This window comes from Cibotium barometz, chromosome 19 (assembly GCF_041138505.1).
Source record: "Cibotium barometz isolate CiBa-2024 chromosome 19, ASM4113850v1, whole genome shotgun sequence".
Lineage (NCBI taxonomy): Eukaryota > Viridiplantae > Streptophyta > Polypodiopsida > Cyatheales > Cibotiaceae > Cibotium > Cibotium barometz.
The window spans coordinates 38,289,200-38,313,265 of NC_141064.1; the positions used below are offsets into that span (position 1 = coordinate 38,289,200).

Genomic DNA, 24,066 nt, shown 5'->3' on the forward strand with positions numbered 1-24,066 from the left:
GAGATGCATTTGTGTTTCCAAGTTGTATTGTGCTCACAAGATTAGTGATTGGTATTTCTTAACACAAAAATAAAGTTTGAGAGATTATAACCACAAGTTTCTCAAGCTCATGCTTTGTCATTGCGAGGTGGTTAAGTACATCAAAGTTCTTATAAAGGATTGATGTTAATGCTCAAAGTCCAACCACTCTTGAAGAAGCTATGATGTTGGCAGAGATATATGAAGAAAAATATGCCTTGAAGGGAGGTTATAAGAGCTTCAAGTGGATTGAAGTCGCCCCATCTTCTTATTTGAGATCCACAAGCAATTCTACTTTAAATGTGATCATTCCTGGGTACCATCCTATTAAAAATATGGTAACATAGATTTCAAATTTTGTAGTTGTGCTTCAAGGCATGGGAAGGTCTCGAATGGCAAAAGCAAGACAAATTATGTCAAAGAGGACAGATTAATTGAGCTTAGGATTAAAGGGTTATGTTTCAAATGTAATGAAAAGTGGCATAAAGACCATGCCATTCTCCTGCAGACTTCTTTTTAGCTCTCTTTGCACTTCAATTTTTGCCATACTTGTAAAGGTTTTTAGACACTACCCCGTAAATATCTCTCAGTGATAGGACCACCCTAATTGTGGCATCAAAATCTCCTGATAAATTTAATTTCACTGATTTCCATACATGACAAACCAAGGATTGCTACACCACTACAACAAAATGAGGGTGTAGCAATGAAAATAGCACAACGCTTTAATAACTGAGGATTACAAACTTTGTTACTCTTGCAATTTTTTTCATCTACTGTGTAACATCACTCTTCTTAGGTTCTCAAATCTTTCATAAACAATGTTTAACATCATGTCCCACCAAAGGATTTCCTAAACAAAATTATTACCGAATTTGGCATTCTCAGAATGTATCATAATAAGAGAAGAGCAAGCATTAAAAAGATGAAAGGATTCAAAGCTAGATGTCACCTTTAGCCTCCATTTTCTCTTGGGTAAAAGTTCAATGGTTTATATGTTAAAACATGCCTGTGATTTTATTTAAATAAATGCATAAAATAATCTATAATTGTTTAGTAAGCACAAATACTCCAAGGCAAGTTTGTGCATTTTTCACTGATTTTATAAAATAATTATTACATTTGTGTAGATATAGTTTTTGTTTGAAATATGTAGACAAAGAGTTGGATAAACTTTTTTCTATCGCTCAAAATGTACCAAGTTGATCAATTACATGATCATATTGGTAGGTTTTTCGAAGCAAAGCACATGGATTTATGTTGAGACAAGCGAAGACTTTTACTTATGTTGGTTTATAAAGATATTGTGACACTAATCTATCTATCTATTAACCATGGACAACCAAGGCACAAGGAGAGGAGAGAAAAAAGAAATCCTGGATTTCTAAAAAATAAGAGGAAAAACTTCCTTCATTGACTCTTTGTATTCCGATTGACCCTTTTGTATTCCATTCCTGCGTTTCGCTTCTTAATGTCTTTTACATACCGCAGCAACGCGCGGGTTGAGTACTAGTAAGTAATTAAAGAGAGATCTTAGCAAATTCAAGAGATTCGTGTCTTTCCTTAAAGGGTGGACAATAATTTCTCACGTAGCCTCTAGTGGTTTGTGTTCTAATCTTTATGGATTTAATCATTAACCCTAGATTCCAACGATTGTCTACAAGCCCAATTGTTGTGTTTGTGTTTGAGTTTATTTTATGAAAGTAGCACACTGCTTTTGATTAACGATGTTGTGCATGGAGTGGTCATCATGATTGGACTAGAAAACTAGGAGACCTACCTTAACTTCAAATTCGCAACCAAGATTGGAATAGAGACTTCATCCTGAGATGGAAGTTATTAGTAAGTTTATGTCTAGCTTAAGTACTCAGGTTTGCGAAGAGATCTAGTTTTGCTTCAAGGAGGATGAAGCTTTTTAGAACTAGTAATAAACAGCATCCTGAGCTTTCGATTTCTATACGAAACATAAAATTGCAGGACCTTGCATGAGCATTTCAGAAAATTCCCTACATTTCTTTAATACATTAGATAGTAAAATCAGCTCACTGTATCTTTAAAAAACTTCGTGTGTGTACATATCGATTCCAAAGGAGGACAAGATGAAGTGAATATTGCACTGGTCTGTGTAAGAATGACCAATGGTAGAATGTAAGAAACACACTAGAGAACTGAAGAAGCTGGGCTCGAGACATCACCTACAAATTACATTTTGCACAAAAGAATTAGGTCCCAAACACACTTCTTCAGTCCCCTCACACTGCAAAACGGTTACATCTAGAATCTTCGTATACATTTCACATATACACAATGGGAGGTGCCCAAGACGAAGACCCAAATGCCCCTTTCTCGAAATGCCAAATGGAGACAGCAGGCTCGAGTTCCACTCCCAGGAGTGCTATCATATCCCATCAGCTATTAGCCTTCATATCTCCTCCATCTTGCTCTAGGATCACCACCACTGGGGGACTCAATGTCTCGATCATTGTCCTCAGAGGACCCCTTCCATTTACCATCTTTTTGACCTGTCCTTGGTGCATCTCTTTGCGCAGCCGTGTGGGAAGGACTGTCCATGGGAATTCCTTGCTTTTGGGGAGCCATTTGCAAATGATGGGGGGCATTCTTTTGTCGAAGAGAGTCCCGGGCATTCTTGCGTTCCTAGTCATGATGGGCACAAAGAATAGATTTTCGTTCAGGATACAAAAACAGACCTCATTTTTGTATCCTCAATGCAATGAAGTAGTGTATTTGAGAACAGAAAGAGTGACCAGACATAACATAAAGAACAGGTGTCCTCAAGCAAGTTGCATACCTCACGAAAAGGATTATCGTCTGCTTCAAGCATATGAACAACATGGCCCATTTTAGGCCGTTTTTGGGCATCAGGATCTACACACCGGAAAGCTACTAGCAGTGCTCGCTTCAAAGCTCGTGGTGATGGCTTCACCTCCATCTTTGGATCTACAACTTCATCGGAGTGGTGATTGCCAACCATTGCTTTCAACCAGTCCACCAAATTTACCTGCAAACAACCACGCGAGGGCATTTCAAATGCCCAGAAATCTCCCAAAGGGGTTGGTGTGCATCACCGATTGACTTTAAATTCTTTATGAAACCACTTTCACCTCTCCGGCTGGCCTGCTGAAATCCACAGGAACTCGTCCTGTGACCAACTCCATGAGAAGCACTCCATAGCTATACACGTCACTTTTCTCAGTTAGCATGCCAGTAAGGGCATATTCTGGAGCCACATATCTGCGCAAAAAGGGGATCATGAAAAAATGAAATCATAAATTTTTTTAGAGCTTAATCAGGCTTTCCCAAGCTGTTAGTTCAGATGCAACTGATAATGTTGCTTTGCCTGAACTCTGAAATCTTGCTTGCTTACCCAAAAGTGCCCATTACCCTTGTTGTAACATGGCTATTTCCAGTTCCTAAAAGCTTTGCAAGCCCAAAGTCAGCAACTTTTGGATTCCACTGGCTGTCTATAAGGATATTGCTCGACTTCACATCACGATGGACAACTTTAGGCTCAAGGCCCTCATGCAAATATGCCAGCCTGTATTTTGCCCAAAATAGAAATGCATGAGCACATACACATAATTATGCAAAACCTCTCCCCTCCTCTCATCATGCCACCCTTCTATCAAGCCTATTTTAGTCACTAAATTATATATATATATATATATATACCTAGATGAATCCAGGAACATGCCCAAATTCACCTTTTAGGAACGTGCATGTTATATACTCATGGTAGTCAACCCACAAGACTATATACCTATCAACTCCATTATGCATAGTATGAACTAGATACTACGACATCCCCACTAACGTCATCAGTGCCCAATAGTGGGTGTAGAACTCTGTATCAAGATATGCTCTCACACACGCACTCCACACACACACACACACACATAAGAGCACTAAATTTTAGCTTTCTTTTATGAATACTCAGTTGTTTTATTTACATGTTTGCATAACAATGTGCATGATAGATACAATCTTGACATATTACCTCGGTCCATTGTTGTTAAAACTTGGCATTGACATATTACCTTGGTCCATTGTTGTTAAAACTTGGCATTGAGGAGCATAAGCAGCATTCAGCATCATAAGTTGCATCAGCATATTCAGCAGCATACAGTCCATATTCCTACCTCCTACATAGAGGAAAGCCGGCATCCAAGGGTGGACCTCAACAGTGGAGAAAGGAACAGTCATTCACCATCAGCATTCAGCATATCTCTCTCATTCTAAGAAGGATATTCAACATAGATCTATTCATAGATCTCAGTTGTAACCATTGCATTTAATATAGCTGCATTGCATTGACACCATTGTGTATCTCTTAAGCATCATTAAGTGGAGTTTAAGGTTGGTTTTACTACGATCAATCCCCCGCATGTCACATTGGTATCAGAGCTTTACAAGGTAAGCGGCCTTAGATCATGTTCATTCCAAAAGTCATTCAGTAAGCCAACATGTTAGTAGCTTCCGCTCAGTTAAATCCAATTCTCAAGATCTTGCAAGCCATCCTTAGGGTTTTCCCCTTAGGCATGCATCAATAACCCATCCATCTACATTCTTGCACAGCATATAGGGTTGCACAAGGCTTGCATCAGCATAGTAGTAGTCCTAGCAATCAATCTAGCATCTTGCATCTGCAAGGCATGCAAGTTTTACCCATGAGTTCTCTAGGCAAGAATGACATCCATCATCAAAGGAGTAAATGGAGTTTTGGGCTTCAACTGGCAACAGGGGGTTCTCTTCTGTTGGGGTAAAGGCGTTATGCCCACCCTTATAGTGTGTACAAGCCCATAAGTTATAGTACATAGTACACTTAGTACTTTTAATGTACTAAGTGCACTATGTGTACTAGTGCAATATACATGTGTGATAGGGGAGTCACACACTCATGCTTTTCATGAGTTGACTTAATCCCACAACTCTCTCTCTCTCCCTTTGCTTCTCTGTGTATGTCTCCCATGAATGTGAGCTGTAAACCCTAATTTCAGGTTTCTCCCCATCAACTGGTATCAGAGCCATCCTTGATGATTTCTGTCCACAGTCTGCTGGTCGCATCACCATTATCATCCTGCGTTTTCTTCTGTGTGAGCTCCGCTGCCCCAAAGCCTACTGCAGACAGGTGGGTTGAGAGAGCAGCCAGCAGCGTGGACTGCCCCAGCTGCCCAGCAGCCAGGCGGGCTGCCCACTGGCGCTAAGCGGGTAGCTCTACAAAGCAGCAAGCCCGTCGACTTCAAGCGAATAGAAGCGCACGGCGAAGCATTAGCTAAGGCTTGTAGCGCTGGGCGTCGAGCGTGAGCAGCCAGCCGAACATTGGCGAAGAATGCGAATACGTCAACAAGGCGAACACAGGCTGCGTAAGCGTGAGGCGAAGCTAAGCGAGGGCGTATAGGCGCTAGGCGAGTGAAGCGAAGGTCAGCACTCGGCGCTGGCGACTAGGCGATGACGAATATGTCAGGCGGGCGGCGCTAGGTGACGAAGGCTCCCCTGCAAATTTATCCTGGTCGAATCGTTCGCTGAGCTTCTTGATGGAGTAGGCGAGGTAGATGGTGCCGAAGGATTTGACATCTGTGATTACACCATTGTGAGCGCAGACGAGGCGGCCCAGCGTGGACATCACATTCACCACGCTCTTCCTATCCACTGAGGGCTTCAGCAGCAGCACGCAGTCAAGAGCTTGTGACTCCACGACTCCTGCAGCACGCTTGAAGAGCCCCCCCCCCCCACCTGCACAGTTTCCTGCAACAAAATTCAGAAAAATTATAAGGTATTTTCCTCAATTTTTTTTTGGGATTTGCAATTGAGCAAGTACAATCAGCAATTGAGCAAGTACAATCAGCAATTGAGCAGATACAGGTGCCCAATTGCTCAATTTTTGAGCAAAATTGGCAAAATTGGGTGACATTGGTCACAATCAGGATCAATTTGCAGGAAATTGGTCAAATCAGGATCAATTTGCAGGAAATTGGATGTCGAAATTTGGGGCTTTTGATGTAAATGTGCAATTAAACACTCATACATGCTGTATGATGTGAAAAATCGCACATTTGGGCAAAATCGCAGCAAATTGCAGCAAATTGCAGTGCAAATCAAGGGGCTTTTGTGCCGATTTGGTTGATTTGCATGCAGGCAATCGCATTTGATGCTGTGGTTAATGTGCTGATGCCTTACAAGCACTCAATGTGCCTGTAAATCAAGGGGCTTTCATGTATTTGATGTATATGAGGCCAGGGGGAAGCATCGTGAACACTCTGGATGCCTTCATGTGCGCCAATGTACCATGCATGATCAGAAATTGATCTCAAATCAAGGGGCTTTTCAAGTTTGTATGCTTGTTGAGCTTGGCAAAGCAGCAGGCAAGACATTTATGCCTTGAATCCTCAAAAAATCAGCTTGCAGTCAAGGGGCTTTTGCCCAATTTCTGTTCGGGACTGTTTTATGCAGTGTTCGTGACTGTAAAAATCTGATTTTCACTCATTTGGACAGCCAGGAGAGCATTTATTGCTACTGTACCTGCTGGTACAGATTTGGCACAGCTTTGTGCATGTTTTGGCATGGCTGTACACTGTTTTGAGTGATCAAAAGGTTCAAATTCAGCTGCTGAAATTGCCGGTACAGGTTTGGTACATCATTTGTAAGCACTTAGTACTGCTGTACAGTACTTTGGAAGGGCAAAAGAGCACATTCAAGGTGCTGTCCAAAATCTGCAGCAACCAGATTTTGGTGTTTTCATCACAAAAAGTGGGAGAAAAGTTGCATTCTTGCTTCCGCAGTGGGAGATAAAGCTTGGGAGAACATTTGTAAGCACTTTGTGTGCTTTGGGTGCAGTGTTTGCACATCTTGGGTGCAGTGTTTGCACATTTGCAGGGAGTCAGGCATTACAGGTTGCATTTTGCTATGGCAACCACAGGTGAGAGCTCTTCATTGCTTCACATCAAGAAGCTTGAAGGCTCGCATAACTATGATATTTGGCAAACCCAGTGCTACAATGTGTTGCTTCAGAAAAAGCAGCACAAACCTATCAAAGAAAGGGGTGTGATGCCCGCTTCTCTTACAGCTGAAGAGTGGGAAGATATGGATGAGCTGGCAAGATCTACTATCATGTTGTCTGTGTCAGACTCATTACTTTTCAGCATTCGTGAAGAGAAGACAGCTTGGGGAATGTGGCAGAGATTGCAGGACTTGTATGCCCAACAAAGTGCCTCAAGCAAAGTGTATTGGTTGAAGAAACTCATAGGTCTTCAGATGAAGGAAGGGGCTTCTATGACAGCCCATCTCAATGAGTTTAATGGTATTGTCAGCCAGGTTATCAATCAAAAGTTGGCAATGGACGATGAGTTCAAAGCCACTTTTTTGTTATGCACTTTGCTAGAGAGTTGGGACACATTCAGGACAGCCACTAGCAATTCGCATGCTATGCTGTCATATGCAGATGTTGAGGGTGCTCTTCTTCAAGAAGAGATGAACAGGAAAAACAACTCTGTTGGCAAGTCTAATGCAATGAATGCACGTGGGAGATCCCAGCAAAGGGGGAAAAGCCAAGAAAGGGGAAGGAGCAAGTCTCGCTCCAAAAAGGATTTGGAATGCCATTATTGTGGCAAGAAGGGACACATCAAAAAGCAATGCTACAAATGGAAAAATGATCAAAAGGAAAAGGGAAAAGGCAAAGACAAAGAGAAGGATGAAGCCAAAGATGTAAAGCCAAAGGGCAAAAGTGGAGTCAAGATCGAAGAAATCAATGTGTCACATGCAGGTGGCAGTGAGGATGAGGTCCTCTTTACGTCTTCACTTGATGCCCATTCACTTCTTACAGGTGGTCATGGTATGCACTCATGGATCATTGATTCAGGTGCCTCCTTTCATGTCACAGGTTGCAGAGACTTGTTTGTCAGGTACACTGCTGGCAATGAAGGAGTGGTTTATTTGGGTGATAACCATGCATGCAAAATTCTTGGCAGAGGTGACGTGAGGCTTGTATTTTCAGATGGCTCACAGCTTATGCTCCATGATGTCAGGCATGTGCCTGAGATCAAAAAGAATCTGCTTTCTACTGGACAGCTTGATGATGCTGATTATGTTACCACATTTGGTAGTGGAAAGTGGAAAATTAGTAAGGGCTCACTGGTTGTTGCCAGGGGCTCTAAGGTGGACACTCTTTATTTCATGCATGCAGGTGTTTGTCACCATGCTAATGTAAATGCAACCGGGCTGCCGGAAATTTCTATGTGGCATAGCCGGTTGGGACACATGAGTGTCAAAGGAATGGAGCAATTGTCTCGTTTGGGTTACTTGCCTTCTCTAAAGTTTTCAAGTTTTCAGTTTTGTGAGCATTGTATATATGGTAGGCAACTACAGTGCCCCCACAAGAAAGCTCTTGGACAAAAAGATGCTCAGTTAGAGCTTGTGCATACAGATGTATGTGAGATGCCTCAGCTTTCTTTGGGAGGGGCAAAATATTTTGTGTCTTTTATTGATGATGCCACACGCAAGGTGTGGGTCTATCCTCTTCGCTTGAAGAGTGATACATTCTCAGTGTTTCAGAAGTTTGTTGCTCTTGTTGAGAATCAAACTGGCAAAACACTGAAGGCTTTGCGTTCCGACAATGGTGGAGAGTATACGTCCAAACAGTTTCAGGACTTTTGTGATGCTAAAGGCATCAAGAGGGAGCTCTCTACTCCTTATGATCCTCCACAAAACGGGACAGCAGAGAGGATGAACAGGACCATACAGGAGAAGGTCCGTTCTATGTTGTCACATGCTGCATTACCTCATGGTTTTTGGGCTGAAGCTGTTATGACAGCCGTTCACCTTATAAATAGGTCACCTAACACGAGGCTTGGTGGGAAAGTGCCAGAAGAAGTATGGACAGGGAAGCCTCCGTCATACAAGCACTTGAGAGTGTTTGGTTGCGTTGCGTACGTGCACATACGCAGGGAAATGCGCACCAAACTTGATCCTAAGTCTCATAAATGCATATTCCTAGGATATGGTGACAGAGGTGAAATGGGGTATAGACTTTGGGATCCCATGAATAGAAAGATCATACGCAGCAATGATGTCATTTTTTATGAAACATGCATGTATAAGGAGCCTGCAAGGCAACAGGAGCCTGGCAGAGTCATCTTTGATGATGATGGACATCATGGACAACAACAAAGGGCTGTAAATCAGCCATTACAGCAGGAAAACCAGCCCTTAAATGGTGCTGAAAATGGTCCAAATGGACAGCCAGATATGGCAGAAGATATCCCTATGGATATACCACAGTTGGAGGAGATACCGGGCATGATATTTCAGCCTTATGGCATGGAACAGGAGCCACCAATGGGTGATATGCAGGCTGGACAGCAACCTGCAAATGATGGTCATTGGGTACGGAGGTCCACAAGACCCTCCAGAGTCCCTGACACGTTTGTTCCAGGGGTTGACTACTTGATGCTCACTGACTGTGGGGAGCCCTCATGTTATAAAGAGGCTTTACAGAGGGCAGACAAAGCTCTATGGGAGCGTGCCATGAAGTCAGAGATGGATTCTCTGCATAAAAATGGAACATGGAAGTTGGTGCCTTTGCCTGCAGGCAAGAAGGTTTTGCCATGCAAGTGGGTATACAGGCTCAAAGTTGCATCAGATGCTAAGCCAAGATACAAAGCCAGGTTAGTGGCTAAGGGCTTCAAGCAGGAATATGGTGTGGACTTTGATGAGATCTTCTCTCCAGTGGTCAAAATGACCACACTTAGAGCTGTGTTAGCTTTGGTTGCACATGATGATCTGGACTTGATTCAGATGGATGTGAAGACTGCTTTTCTTCACGGTGATCTCCATGAGGAGATATATATGCAGCAGCCAGAGGGTTATGCAGTGAGTGGAAAGGAGAAGCTTGTATGCAAGCTGAAAAAGAGTCTTTATGGGCTCAAACAGGCACCAAGAGAATGGTATCATAAATTTGATACATTCATGAAATCTCAGAAATTCAGGAGAAGTGACATAGATCACTGCTTGTACACCAAGAAAGCCTTGGATGGCAGTCTATTGATTCTCATTTTGTATGTTGATGATATGTTGATTGCCGGGAAATCTCGTAAAGAGATGGATGCTTTGAAGCAGAGGCTGCATCAAACCTTTGATATGAAGGATTTGGGTGATGCTAATCACATCTTGGGTATGCGGATACTTCGGGACAGAAATCAGCATGTGTTGTATTTGTCTCAGAAGGAATACATTGGCAAAGTCTTGCAGAGGTTCAATATGGACGGGGGGAAGAAAGCTAGTACTCCTTTGCCTCCATATGTGAAACTCAGTGCTATGGACAGCCCACAGTCGGATAGTGACAGGGCTGATATGGCCAAGATTCCGTATGCTTCAGCTTGTGGCAGTCTCATGTATGCCATGGTTGCTACTAGGCCAGACATTGCATTTGCAGTGGGAGTGGTTTCTAGATACATGGCCAACCCTGGCAAGAAGCATTGGGAAGCAGTGAAAGGTGTCATGAGATACCTGAAGGGCACACAGGATATGTGCATTTGCTTTGGCAAACAGGATGCATTAGTGCATGGTTATACGGACTCGGATTATGCCGGTCATCCAGATAACCGGAAGTCTACTACCGGTTATGTATTTACATTCACAGGAGGTGCTGTGTCATGGATATCCAGGATGCAGAAGTGCACTGCCTTATCTACTACAGAGGCCGAGTATATTGCAGCCACAGAGGCTTGCAAGGAGGCATTATGGCTATCTCGGTTAGTGGTTGATTTGGGCTATACAGGGGATATTCCATTGTTGCATTGTGACAGTCAGAGTGCCATTCAGTTGGCAAAGAACCCTGTTTTTCATGCAAAGACGAAGCATGTGGATGTGAAGTATCACTTCATCAGAGAGGTGATAGAGAACAAGCAAATTCAGCTTGTTAAGATTCATACGGATGACAACCCGGCTGATCTGTTGACGAAGAGTTTGCCTCCGGAGCGGTTTGCTCATTGCAGACACTTGATGGGCATTGGATGAGGCCATTTTCAGCCTTGATATGGCCTTGTATATTATCATGTACATGCTGATTTTTTCTTTTCCTTTCCTTAAGGGCACTTTGCCTTTAAGTGGGAGGTTGTTGGGGTAAAGGCGTTATGCCCACCCTTATAGTGTGTACAAGCCCATAAGTTATAGTACATAGTACACTTAGTACTTTTAATGTACTAAGTGCACTATGTGTACTAGTGCAATATACATGTGTGATAGGGGAGTCACACACTCATGCTTTTCATGAGTTGACTTATCCCCACAACTCTCTCTCTCTCCCTTTGCTTCTCTGTGTATGTCTCCCATGAATGTGAGCTGTAAACCCTAATTTCAGGTTTCTCCCCATCATCTTCCACATAAGAAGACAAAAGTTTGCTTTAACATCGCCTCAGGAGGTTCAGAGGTTCTTCAAAAGGTTCAGGGAAATGGCGTGTGAAAGGATTCCACAAACAGGTCAGTGGTGACTCAGGTATTTCCAAGCAAATTTTTCAGCATTTGCCATTCAGTTCCCGCAGTGAAGAAGTCTTTGGCTCAAAGGATTCAACTCCTGCAATCGACCTCAGTCCCAGCCAAAGAAGGGGGCAGTGGTTTCAGTGGAGAAGGATCAGCAAAGGAGTCAAAAGGTTGCCAGGTGTACCACCCAGCAACAGTTTAGCAGAGGGGAATGTCACGTGCACACCCAAATGGTGTACAAGTGACATGGCATATCAGAGCATTCATAAGCATTTAGCAAACAGCATTCAAGAACATCGAGTATTATTCCAAGAATTTATAGCATTTATCTCATCATGTGTAGCATGTATGGGACTGTTTCAGCACCAACATCAGCACATACGTCTTCATGAGCATTTAGAGCATTTAAAACATCAGGTCATGGGCTGTGGAGCCAGTCGACAGGGCCTAGTCAGCAGATAATAGGCATTTAATGAAGTCAAGGGTATATTTGCAGCAACCAACAGCATATACACCTGGCCAACTGCAGTACAGTACCCGACCAGCATAATAGCACTCATATAAATAGCATCACATCGTTTTCAGGTCAATCATATCAGAAGCATCTCAAATCAACATCGTAGATGTTCCTTCTTCTCAGCGTTTCTAGCCCATGGAGCAAGGAGCATACGCAGCATTCAGCATCATAAGTTGCATCAGCATATTCAACAGCATACAGTCCATCTTCCTACCTCCCACATTGTCACCATTTTGGGCATCTCCAGAATTCATGTGTGTGGAAGAGCTTTGGATGCCCAAAAGATCAAGAATGTATAAGCTTTGGGAATGGGGGTGTAACATGCGGAAGCTTTGGGGCAGATCGGTAACTACAATGCTCAGAAAAAACAGCACACTTGTCGCGACGAAATTAACGCACAAAACTGAATATAGATGTGTAGAAAAATAGAGAGAGAGAGAGAGAGAGAGAGAGAGAGGGGGGGGGAGGGAGAAGAGGACACAGTATTGGGTCCCGAATACCCTCTGTAGGGCCCCCACCACAAATGGCGTATTTGCTTTTATTAGAATGATGCAAAACTGAAATAAAATACTGAACCTGAACCTTCTTGGCTGAGACAGATCTCTGCCCTTGACCTTCAATCCTTCACCCCTTCTCCGTTAGCTTGTCCTTGGCTGTCTTGGCCCTTTCATCAGCTTCAGTACTTGGTGAATTATGATGAATGGATGCAATGGGTATTTATACCCTTCAGGGATGCTAGTAGGCTGGTTTAAAACCAGTCGGCTGTCTGAAAATTGCTCCATGACTTGTAAAATCAGCATTAAATGCTTAAAATGTTGCGCATCACTTAAGTAGGTGCTGGCCACCATGCACATAAGCTACTGGCTGCTGGCAGCCTGTGTGGGCTGCCCCACACCTGGCCTACAGTCCCCTAGGGACTGTGTAACCTGTCGGCTACCTGTCCAAGAGCCCTATGTTAGAAGTCATCTCCTGTCTTTCTGTAGACACCAGGACCTTTGTTGTGGGTGTGCCCGCCCTTGTAGGTGTTTTCTCATTTTTCCCCACTCTCCGTATTTTTCCCCCATTTTTTTCCTATTTTTCTGTGGCTTGGGAGGCGGCCCTGAGGTGGCAGGATGTCCTTGTCTATAGCCGACTGAAGCTGTATGCGTTTACTGATGCTGGCCGACTGTGTGGACACCTTCTTGGTGCTGGCCAACTGTACATAGTACTGGCCGACTGGTTTATTACCAGTCGTGGTGGACATGCTCCTGTCGGCGGCTGCCCTACAGCAGGCCGACTGTTGTATGGGGGCCATATAAAATGGCCCCACAGCCCCTTGCCACTTGTTGTATCATTCCAAGATTCTTCTTGTGTATATAGAGTAGAGTTACACGCCTCTCTCTCTCTCTCTCTCTCTCTCTCGTGCTGTTATTTTCTACATTGTGTTTTGCTCGTGTTCCTAGATCTGGTCATCATCTCCGCTACATATTCTGACATGGTATCAGAGCCTAGGCTCTAGATAGTTCTTGGGATTTGTGTGAGCAAGAGGGGGACTGTTGTGTTGCTGATTGGTGGACTATTCGGGAAGAGGAGAAGCAAGAGGACGGCGGGCTGATTAGCTGGACAGCCACTTGCAGGTGTGTCATGTGCACAGTGTGTATCTACCGTGTGCTACACGCACACAAGACTAGCTTCGAGGTTTGGGGAAGCTTGGAGCTAGGCAGGCTGATTGGCGAGCTGAGTTAGGGATAGACTAACTGGCGGGCACCTACTTTACGCAGCCGAGGCCGGCAGCAATCTGGAGGCCCGCGAGGGTAGCTTCGTGGCGGTATGGGACGTCGCAAGGTGGAGATTGGTCGGTACGTCAACCTAGTTAGCTTAGCTCGTGGCTCGGTGGGGACAGCCAAGACTGTGGGCTTGCCCACGGCTATCATGGTTGGGAGGTGAGTCAGGCCTGCACCCCCTTGTTGTTTGTTTGTTTGCAGGTTTCGAGTCTCGTACCAGGAGCGTTCTATGAGGAGATCTATGGGGATTTGACTGTGGTATCAGAGCATGCCTCGTGAACATGCAAGTCGGTAGGTAGAGAAGATGAGGTCGAAGAAAGGTATGTGTTCAAAAAAACTTGCTGTTTTTTCTATGCATATTGCTGTTTTTCAGATTCAGTATGTTGTTTTTTCATCATAAGAACCCGTGATGATAGCGATTGTGGTCTAGAAAGGGTTGTTGGCTTTGCAAAGAAGAGGAAAGATGGTTTTGAACTGTATAAACAGTTTCAGGTGAGAGAGAACAGAAAAAAAGAAACATGTTCGTTTGCTTTTGGTTGAACGCAAAAGAGAGAGAGAGAGAGAGCGAGAGAAGTGATGGATCGGCTATGCTGGGTCGCATGCTCGTGCTGGTCATGGGCTACCCGAACATGTAGGCAAAGGCGTGTAGGCAGCCATGCCCACGCAGGCGGCCAGCGGCAGCCGGCCAGGCCTACGCAGGCGGCCAGCCTGGCAGGCGCCTAGGCCTACACAGCCAGGCAGCGCAGGCGCCCAGGCCAAGCCTACGCAGGCAGGCGCCTAAGCCAGGCCTGCAGGCGCCCAGGCCTACGTCGGCTTGTGGCCAGGCCTACGTGAGGCTGGTGAAGGCGCAGGCTGAAGTGAAAGCACCGGCAGTACAATCGACGACGGCAGTAGCGCAGGTGACGACAGCAGTAGCCGGTGGCGCTAATCCAGGAGGGAAAAAAAAACCAAAAAGCATTCGGCACTTTTGTTTTTTTTTTAGATTAAACTTTTTTTTAAAAAAAGGTTTAAAGCCCCTCCAAGGTTTAAAGGTATTTTATTTTTTTAAGAAAATAAAATATATATATCCATATATATATATATATATATATATATATATATATATATATATATATATATATATATATATAATTTTATTTTATTTTTTTACACAAAAGCAAAAGCTCAAGTAGCTTTTGGGGATAGTTATAAACACCCCTTAAGTGGGCTTCTTGCCACACATCTCTCAAGTGTTCAAGCTCTCAAGCTCTCAAGTTCCCTTGCACTTTTTTTGTGCAAAGATCGAATTTTCTCTCCACTTGCCCTCTTCACGATGTCGACCCAAGAATCGGAGTTGGAGCCCCTTGTCGAATGCAAAGGCTTGCCGGCTACGGAAGATACCGATGCCGATCTTTTTGACGATTATGTGTCAAAATCAGATTTCCAAGAGTTCAAAGTAGCTATCGAAGCTTCTTCTTCGGAATGTCAGGCACAAATTGCCGCCCAGATGCAAGCCTTGCAGAACTCCATCTCTCTTTTTCCCACTACCCTCTCTACTCTTTCGGGTATGGATACCTTGGCCTCTGCTTTAGGCCCCAACGTTACTCCGGAACCGTTCAGGGGTGAGCCAAAGCAACGTAACAAGGAGATCTAAGTTAAGTAAATGTGAGTTTTTTATGACAGACATCATTTACTTAGGACACAAGATCACTAGAGATGGATTGAGCACTGACTATGATCGAGTTCAAAAGGTTCTGGACTGGCCTATACCGCGAACAGTGAAACAACTTCGTTCTTTTCTCGGTTTTGTTGTTTTTCTTCAGAAATCTGTGCGGGAGTACTCTCAGCTCACACTACCGATAACCGACTTATTGAAAGGTCGTGGACGTAAGTCAAATCAGCCTATCACTTGGAATAACGATTTGGATATGGCCTTCAGACTTTTGAAAGATAAAGTCAAGGAAGCACCTATCTTAGCATTACCTGATCCTAGTCGGCCTTATGTTCTTGAAACTGATACCAGTGACTATGCCATCGGGCCTGCTCTATTTCAAGATGGTAGACCGGTTGCTTTTGAAAGGAGAAAGCTAGACGACACTCAATCTCGTTGGGCCAACCCTTAACAAGGAGCTTTATACTGTGATTCATGCTCTCAAGGTTTGGAGACATTATTTATATGGCTCCAAGTTTGTGGTATTGACTGATCATCAGTCAATCAAGTATGTGTGTGATGCGGATGATTTGAGAGGAAGGAAAGCTCGTTGGGCTGAATTAATGCAAGATTTTGATTTTGAGATCCGTTATCGGAAAGAGTCCATGAATAGTGTTGCAGATGTGCTTAGTCGAATTAGAGAGGTGAATACTTTGTCGTTCACCGAGATTTCTACTGACTTATTTCAATCATTGAGAGGGCTTTGCAGGACTGATAGTTATTTTGGTCCATTTTGGCAGAAGATCCAGGACCGGAGCTCATTGATTGACCAAGACTCAATGACTGAGCAGTCTACCATTCACGCTGCAGGAGGCCAGTGGATGATTCGGAATGGTTTACTATTCCGTAATGACAAAATTTGTGTACCACAGATCCCGGACGTTAGGTCCAAGATTCTGTGTCACGACGCCCCTTCTGCTGGACACCCTGGGGTACACAGGACGCTATCGTTAGTGAAACACACTTTTTTTTGGCCAAAGATGAAAGGTTATGTAGAAGATTATGTTCTCAAGTGTCAAATTTATCAAGCAAATAAAGCTGAACGCTTTAGACAGGCTGGGTTGTTGCATCCTTTGCAAATCCCAAGTAATAAATGGAAAACTATTTCCATGGATTTTATTACCAGATTGCCAAGAACACATCAAGGCCACGATTCTATTTGGGTTGTGGTAGAACGCTTGACAAAAATGGCTAGATTTTTACCGACCCGGAAGACTATTACAGCTACGCAATTAGCATGGCAGTTTATCGAGCAATTGTTTAGAAGATTGTGTAATACGCTTATCATGGAATACAAGATCAAGTGGAAGGATCGTGTTGAGGAGGACGCTACATGAGAGACATTGACTACTCTTCAGAGAGATTACCTTGGCTTTTTAGTGAGCTCAGGAGTGAGCTCTTAGAGGAAGGGGAGTATGCCATGTGCACAGTGTGTATCTACCGTGTGCTACACGCACACAAGACTAGCTCCGAGGTTTGGGGAAGCTTGGAGCTAGGCAGGCTGATTGGCGAGCTGAGTTAGGGATAGACTAACGGGCGGGCACCCAAGTATGGACGGGCGGGCACCCAAGTGTGGACGCCCGATGACCGGCCAAGAGTCTATAAAAGGGTGGCCAAGGTTAGTCATTAGTCACATAGAGTCTCGCGAGATTTGTGAGAGCTCTATGGTCTTGGAGCCTGGATCTAGTGCAGACGTGCACCTGCTTTACGCAGCCAAGGCCGACAGCAATCTCGAGGCCCGCGAGGGTAGCTTCGTGGCGGTATGGGACGTCGCGAGGTGGAGATTGGTCGGTACGTCAACCTAGTTAGCTCACCTCATGGCTCGGTGGGAACAGCAAAGACTGTGGGCTTGCCCACGGCTGTCATGGTTGGGAGGTGAGTCAGGCCTGCACCCCCTTGTTGTTTGTTTGTTTGCAGGTTTCGAGTCTCGTACCAGGAGCGTTGTACGAGGACATCTATGGGGATTTGACAAGGTGTAAGTTCTTCTTTGTTCCCACCCACCCACTCTTTTTCAGAGTACATCCCCGCAATGGCAGATCTTTTAGAGATGGCGAGAGACATGTGAAGATCCCGACACTCCCCACGTTCCCAGTGGACCGTCAGTTGGACGGGAACAACTATGGCATATGGAAGGTTATGATGGAATCTGTTCTGGAGTCTTACGACCTCGCTGATTTCGTCGTCGTTGGGGTTTCACGGCCGAAAGTAGAGCAAGGAGAGTTACCGTCGATCCGAAAGGACCGGGAGGCACAAGCACATATGTGGGATCATGTCAACGCCAAGGTCCGTTCGTTTATCTTTCTCAACTGCACACCGCAGGTAATCAATCATGTAAAGCATATGACGCTGGCCAGGAAGAGGATTTCCTTGGAAGTACAGATGCGGGTTATGAGCCTTGCAAAGTCATTGATGATGCGGGAGCATATTAACAAGCTGCAGGCTCTTCAGCAGGAAGTTTTTCAGGCTGGGAAGGAGATATCGTCAGAGGACATGGCCATAACGTTGCTGTCGCATTTGCCCTCTCAGTTCTCAGCATTTTTCTCGTCTTTGATTACCAGCAGGCTCAGCACCATCACGTGGGAGGAGCTTGTGCCCATGGTCTTGGACCAAGAGGAACGATTCACGATTCACGAACCCTCCTTAGGGTGGAGGTTCGGAGGCCTTAACTGGCCAACGGTCGAAAGACCGTAAGACGAGCAAAGGGAAGGCTTTATCAGAGAAGTCTTCTGAGAAGAAGTCTGTTACTGACCGCGAGAAACTAAAGGCAGAGAGGACCTGTAATGATCGTGACGAGAAAGGCCACTATTGGAGGCAGTGTCCCAAGCGGAAGACCGAGAGAACGGTGAAGATTCCTCGGCAGCAATCATGAAGACTCCGGCTTTTGTGCACCTGGAGGTGATGGACACCGATGTTTCATTTTCTTCACGCAGGGAGGAGGTTGGAGGATTCTCTGCAACGGATACTCGGGAGTAGATTCTAGACAGTGGTGCTTCCAGGCACATGACTCCTTCCCGTTCAGATTTACAGGATCTCTGCAGGTATTCTGGTCACATTCTTACTGGGGATACATCCACTATCCCAGTTCACAGTGAGGGCAAGATGGAGATAGTTCCCGATGGCAAAGGGGGGAAGCATTCCTCCCAGGTGTTGTATGTTCCGTTTACTTGGTTTTCATATGTTGTCAGTGCATCAGGTTTGCAAGACTGGCGTACGGGTGGAGTTTGATGAGCATTTTGTTGCTCTCCAGGACAAAGCAACAAGCCAGGTGGTTTGGGAAGGCGGAGTGGAGAATGGAGTTTACAAGCTTTCAGCACTCTCTCTCCCAGGTCCTCGGGTTTGTGATGAGTGGCAATCTGGTAATGGCCACTTAAGTGTGGATACGCTGTAGGTACAGGTTTTCCAAGACCAGATGGTAGATAGCTTGCCAGTTGATGGCAACAGTTGGCAGGAACTTTCCAGTACTAATGTTGGTAGTTTTTGTGTTCGTCAGTCAGAGGAAACTGAACAGGTAACTTATGCTCTGATATCTCGTAGTATTCGGGACAAAGAAACTCCTATAGATGAGGATGTTCTTTCCACGGGGACCTTTCGGAAAGCCAGGCAGGTGGCAGTGTTGGGGTAAAGGCGTTATGCCCACCCTTATAGTGTGTACAAGCCCATAAGTTATAGTACATAGTACACTTAGTACTTTTAATGTACTAAGTGCACTATGTGTACTAGTGCAATATACATGTGTGATAGGGGAGTCACACACTCATGCCTCATGAGTTGACTTATCCCCACAACTCTCTCTCTCTCTCTCTCTCCCTTGTTTCTCTGTGTATGTCTCTCACATGAACATAACCTAACCCTAATTCTCCCATCAACTGGTATCAGAGCTTTGGTCCCTCCCTCTTCTCCTTGATGTCTCCTGCTGATTTCTGTCCTTCCGTTCTGGTCGTATTCAGCCCTGTCATGCTGGTCGCCTGCTGAATCCCTCTTGATAGGCTTTGGTCGACTAGGGGTTGACACAACAGGGAACCCAGGCGAACAGCGTGGAGCTGGTGAAGCGTGGAGTTCTATCTTGGTGGCGGGCGTTGAATCACACGCATGCGGATAAGCCAAGAAGTAGAAGCGTGGAGCAAAGAAAGCCTGTGTAAGCTCAGTGCTGGGCGTGAACCTGTGTTAGCTCAGTGCTGGGCGTGAACGAAAGCAGCATCACCCCCCCTCCTTGCGTGTAGTGCCAGCGCTAGGCGGCAGCAAGAATTACAGGCGTGTTAGTCACCGGCGCCACACAACTGGAGCCGAAACGAAGGCAGCGTAGCATACACACAGGCGAAGGCGAGTGTGGTAGCGAAAACACGTGTACCCCTACACGGCGAAGGCAGGCGAACACCTCTATGAGTCGCACATTGCGTTAGCGTTGGTAGCCTCAACTGGTAACGTAGGCGCCAAAGGGCCAAGCGTTTTGCAAGGAGAGCTACGCAGCCCAGCCCATACAGTACCTGCAGCTGATCTAAATCTCCAGCACAGCAGGTGCATCTCCATCAACACGAGCAGCACCAGCAGTAGAATTGCCCCTCAAATCAGCATTGGCCCTCAAATTCAGCCCAAATTAGAGGTATTTTGCTTCAATTTCGGGAATTTTTATGTCCATTATTTGCAATTGAGCAGGTACAAGTGCCGAATTGCTCAATTTTGAGCGAAATTGGCAAAATTGGGTGACATTGGTCACAATCAGGATCAATTTGCAGGAAATTGGTCACAATCAGGATCAATTTGCAGGAAATTGGATGTCGAAATTTGGGGCTTTTGATGTAATTGTGCAATTAAGCACTCATACATGCTGTATGATGTGAAAAATCGCACATTTGGGCAAAATTGCAGCAAATTGCAGTGCAAATCAAGGGGCTTTTGTGCCGATTTGGTTGATTTGCATGCAGGCAATCGCGTTTGATGCTGTGGATAATGTGTTGATGCCTTACAAGCACTCAATGTGCCTGTAAATCAAGGGGCTTTCATGTATTTGATGTATATGTGGCCAGGGGAAAGCATCGTGAACACTCTGGATGCCTTCATGTGCGTCAATGTACCATGTATGATCAGAAATTGATCTTAAATCAAGGGGCTTTTCAAGTTTTTATGCTTGTTGAGCTTGGCAAAGCAGCAGGCAAGACATTTATGCCTTGAATCCTCAAAAATCAGCTTGCAGTCAAGGGGCTTTTGCCCAATTTCTGTTCGGGACTGTTGTATGCAGTGTTCGGGACTGTAAAAGTCTGATTTTCACTCATTTGGACAGCCAGGAGAGCATTTATTGCTATTGTACCTGCTGGTACAGATTTGGCACAGCTTTGTGCATGTTTTGGCATGGCTGTACACTGTTTTGAGTGACCAAAAGGTTCAATTTCAGCTGCTGAACTTGCCGGTACAGGTTTGGTACATCATTGGTGAGCACTTGGTACTGCTGTACAGTACTTTGGAAGGGCAAAAGAGCACATTTAAGGTGCTGTCCAAAATCTGCAGCAACCAGATTTTGGTGTTTTCATCACATACAGTGGGAGAAAAGTTGCATTCTTGCTTCCGCAGTGGGAGATAAAGCTTGGGAGAAAAACTGTGAGCACTTTGTGTGCTTTTGGTGCAGTGTTTGCACATTTTGCAGGGAGTCAGGCATTGACAGGTTGCATTTTGCTATGGCAACCACAGGTGAGAGCTCTTCATTGCTTCACATCAAGAAGCTTGAAGGCTCGCATAATTATGATATTTGGCAAACCCAGTGCTACAATGTGTTGCTCCAGAAAAAGCAGCACAAGCCTATCAAAGAAAGGGGTGTGATGCCCGCTTCTCTTACTGCTGAAGAGTGGGAAGATATGGATGAGCTGGCAAGATCTACTATCATGTTGTCTGTGTCAGACTCATTACTTTTCAGCATTCGTGAAGAGAAGACAGCTTGGGGAATGTGGCAGAGATTGCAGGACTTGTATGCCCAACAAAGTGCCTCAAGCAAAGTGTATTGGTTGAAGAAACTCATAGGTCTTCAGATGAAGGAAGGGGCGTCTATGACAGCCCATCTAAATGAGTTTAATGGTATTGTCAGCCAGGTCATTAATCAAAAGTTGGCAATGGACGATGAGTTCAAAGCCACTTTTCTGTTATGCACTTTGCCAGAGAGTTGGGACACATTCAGGACAGCCACTAGCAATTCGCATGCTATGCTGTCATATGCAGATGTTGAGGGTGCTCATCTTCAAGAAGAGATGAACAGGAAAAACAACTCTGCTGGAAAGTCCAATGCAATGAATGCACGTGGGAGATCCCAGCAAAGGGGAAGAAGCCAAGAAAGGGGAAGGAGCAAGTCTCGCTCCAAAAAGGATTTGGAATGCCATTATTGTGGCAAGAAGGGACACATTAAAAAACAATGCTACAAATGGAAAAATGATCAAAAAGAAAAGGGAAAAGGCAAAGACAAAGAGAAAGATGAAGCCAAAGATGTAAAGCCAAAGGGCAAAAGTGGAGTCAAGATCGAAGAAATCAATGTGTCACATGCAGGTGCCAGTGAGGATGAGGTCCTATTTACGTCTTCACTTGATGCCCATTCACTTCTTACAGGTGGTCATGGTATGCACTCATGGATCATTGATTCAGGTGCCTCCTTTCATGTCACAGGTTGCAGAGACTTGTTTGTCAGGTATACTGCTGGCAATGAAGAAGTGGTTTATTTGGGTGATAACCATGCATGCAAGATTCTTGGCAGAGGTGATGTGAGGCTTGTATTTTCAAATGGCTCACAGCTTATGCTCCATGATGTCAGGCATGTGCCTGAGATCAAGAAGAATCTGCTTTCTACTGGACAGCTTGATGATGCTGATTATGTTACCACATTTGGTAGTGGAAAGTGGAAAATTAGTAAGGGCTCATTGGTTGTTGCCAGAGGCTCTAAGGTGGACACTCTTTATTTTATGCATGCAGGTGTTTGTCACCATGCTAATGTAAATGCAACCGAGCTGCCGGAAATCTCTATGTGGCATAGCCGGTTGGGACACATGAGTGTCAAAGGAATGGAGCAATTGTCTCGTTTGGGTTACTTGCCTTCTCTAAAGTTTTCAAGTTTTCAGTTTTGTGAGCATTGTATATATGGTAGGCAACTACAGTGCCCCCACAAGAAAGCTCTTGGACAGAAAGATGCTCAGTTAGAGCTTGTGCATACAGATGTATGTGAGATGCCTCAGCTTTCTTTGGGAGGGGCAAAATACTTTGTGTCTTTCATTGATGATGCCACACGCAAGGTGTGGGTTTATCCTCTTCGTTTGAAGAGTGATACATTCTCAGTGTTTGAGAAGTTTGTTGCTCTTGTTGAGAATCAAACTGGCAAAACACTGAAGGCTTTGCGTTCCGACAATGGGGGAGAGTATATGTCCAAACAGTTTCAGGACTTTTGTGATGCTAAAGGCATCAAGAGGGAGCTCTCTACTCCTTATGATCCTCCACAAAACGGGACAGCAGAGAGGATGAACAGGACCATTCAGGAGAAGGTCCGTTCTATGTTGTCACACGCTGCATTACCTCATGGTTTTTGGGCTGAAGCTGTTATGACAGCCGTTCACCTTATAAACAGGTCACCTAACACGAGGCTTGGTGGGAAAGTGCCAGAAGAAGTATGGACAGGGAAGCCTCCGTCATACAAGCACTTGAGAGTGTTTGGTTGCGTTGCGTACGTGCACATACGCAGGGAAATGCGCACCAAACTTGATCCTAAGTCTCACAAATGCATATTCCTAGGATATGGTGACAGAGGTGAAATGGGGTATAGACTTTGGGATCCCGTGAATAGAAAGATCATACGCAGCAATGATGTCATTTTTTATGAAACATGCATGTATAAGGAGCCTGCAAGGCAACAGGAGCCTGGCAAAGTCATCTTTGATGATGATGGACATCATGGACAACAACAAAGGGCTGTAAATCAGCCATTACAGCAGGAAAACCAGCCCTTAAATGGTGCTGAAAATGGTCCAAATGGACAGCCAGAGATGGCAGAAGATATCCCTATGGATATACCACAGTTAGAGGATATACCGGGCATGATTTTTCAGCCTTATGGCATGGAACAGGAGCCACCAATGGGTGATATGCAGGCTTGACAGCAACCTGCAAATGATGGTCATTGGGTACGGAAGTCCACAAGACCCTCCAGAGCCCCTGACAGGTTTGTTCCAGGGGTTGACTACTTGATGCTTACTGACTGTGGGGAGCCCTCATGTTACAAAGAGGCTTTACAGAGGGCAGACAAAGCTCTATGGGAGCGTGCCATGAAGTCAGAGATGGATTCTCTGCATAAAAATGGAACATGGAAGTTGGTGCATTTGCCTGCAGGCAAGAAGGTTTTGCCATGCAAGTGGGTATACAGGCTCAAAGTTGCATCAGATGCTAAGCCAAGATACAAAGCCAGGTTAGTGGCTAAGGGCTTCAAGCAGGAATATGGTGTGGACTTTGAGGAGATCTTCTCTCCAGTGGTCAAAATGACCACACTTAGAGCTGTGTTAGCTTTGGTTGCACATGATGATCTGGACTTGATTCAGATGGATGTGAAGACTGCTTTTCTTCACGGTGAT

The 24,066-nt window shown here is 44.9% G+C and overlaps 1 protein-coding gene across 2 annotated transcripts in view; it reads right to left on the reverse strand.

Annotated features, from left to right (window-relative positions):
- Positions 1–2,010: 2,010 nt before the first annotated feature.
- LOC147628556 (putative serine/threonine-protein kinase At1g01540) overlaps positions 2,011–24,066 on the reverse strand; it is a 35,440-nt gene continuing 13,384 nt past the window's right edge. For both annotated transcript variants that reach the window (XM_086813745.1, XM_086813746.1), the window contains 4 exons: positions 3,404–3,574; positions 3,141–3,270; positions 2,828–3,037; positions 2,011–2,673 (listed from right to left, as the gene is read on the reverse strand). In XM_086813745.1, coding sequence (XP_086669871.1) covers positions 2,434–2,673; positions 2,828–3,037; positions 3,141–3,270; positions 3,404–3,574 — 751 coding nt within the window. In that variant the 3' untranslated portion in view covers positions 2,011–2,433. The remainder of the gene's footprint in view (positions 2,674–2,827; positions 3,038–3,140; positions 3,271–3,403; positions 3,575–24,066) is intronic.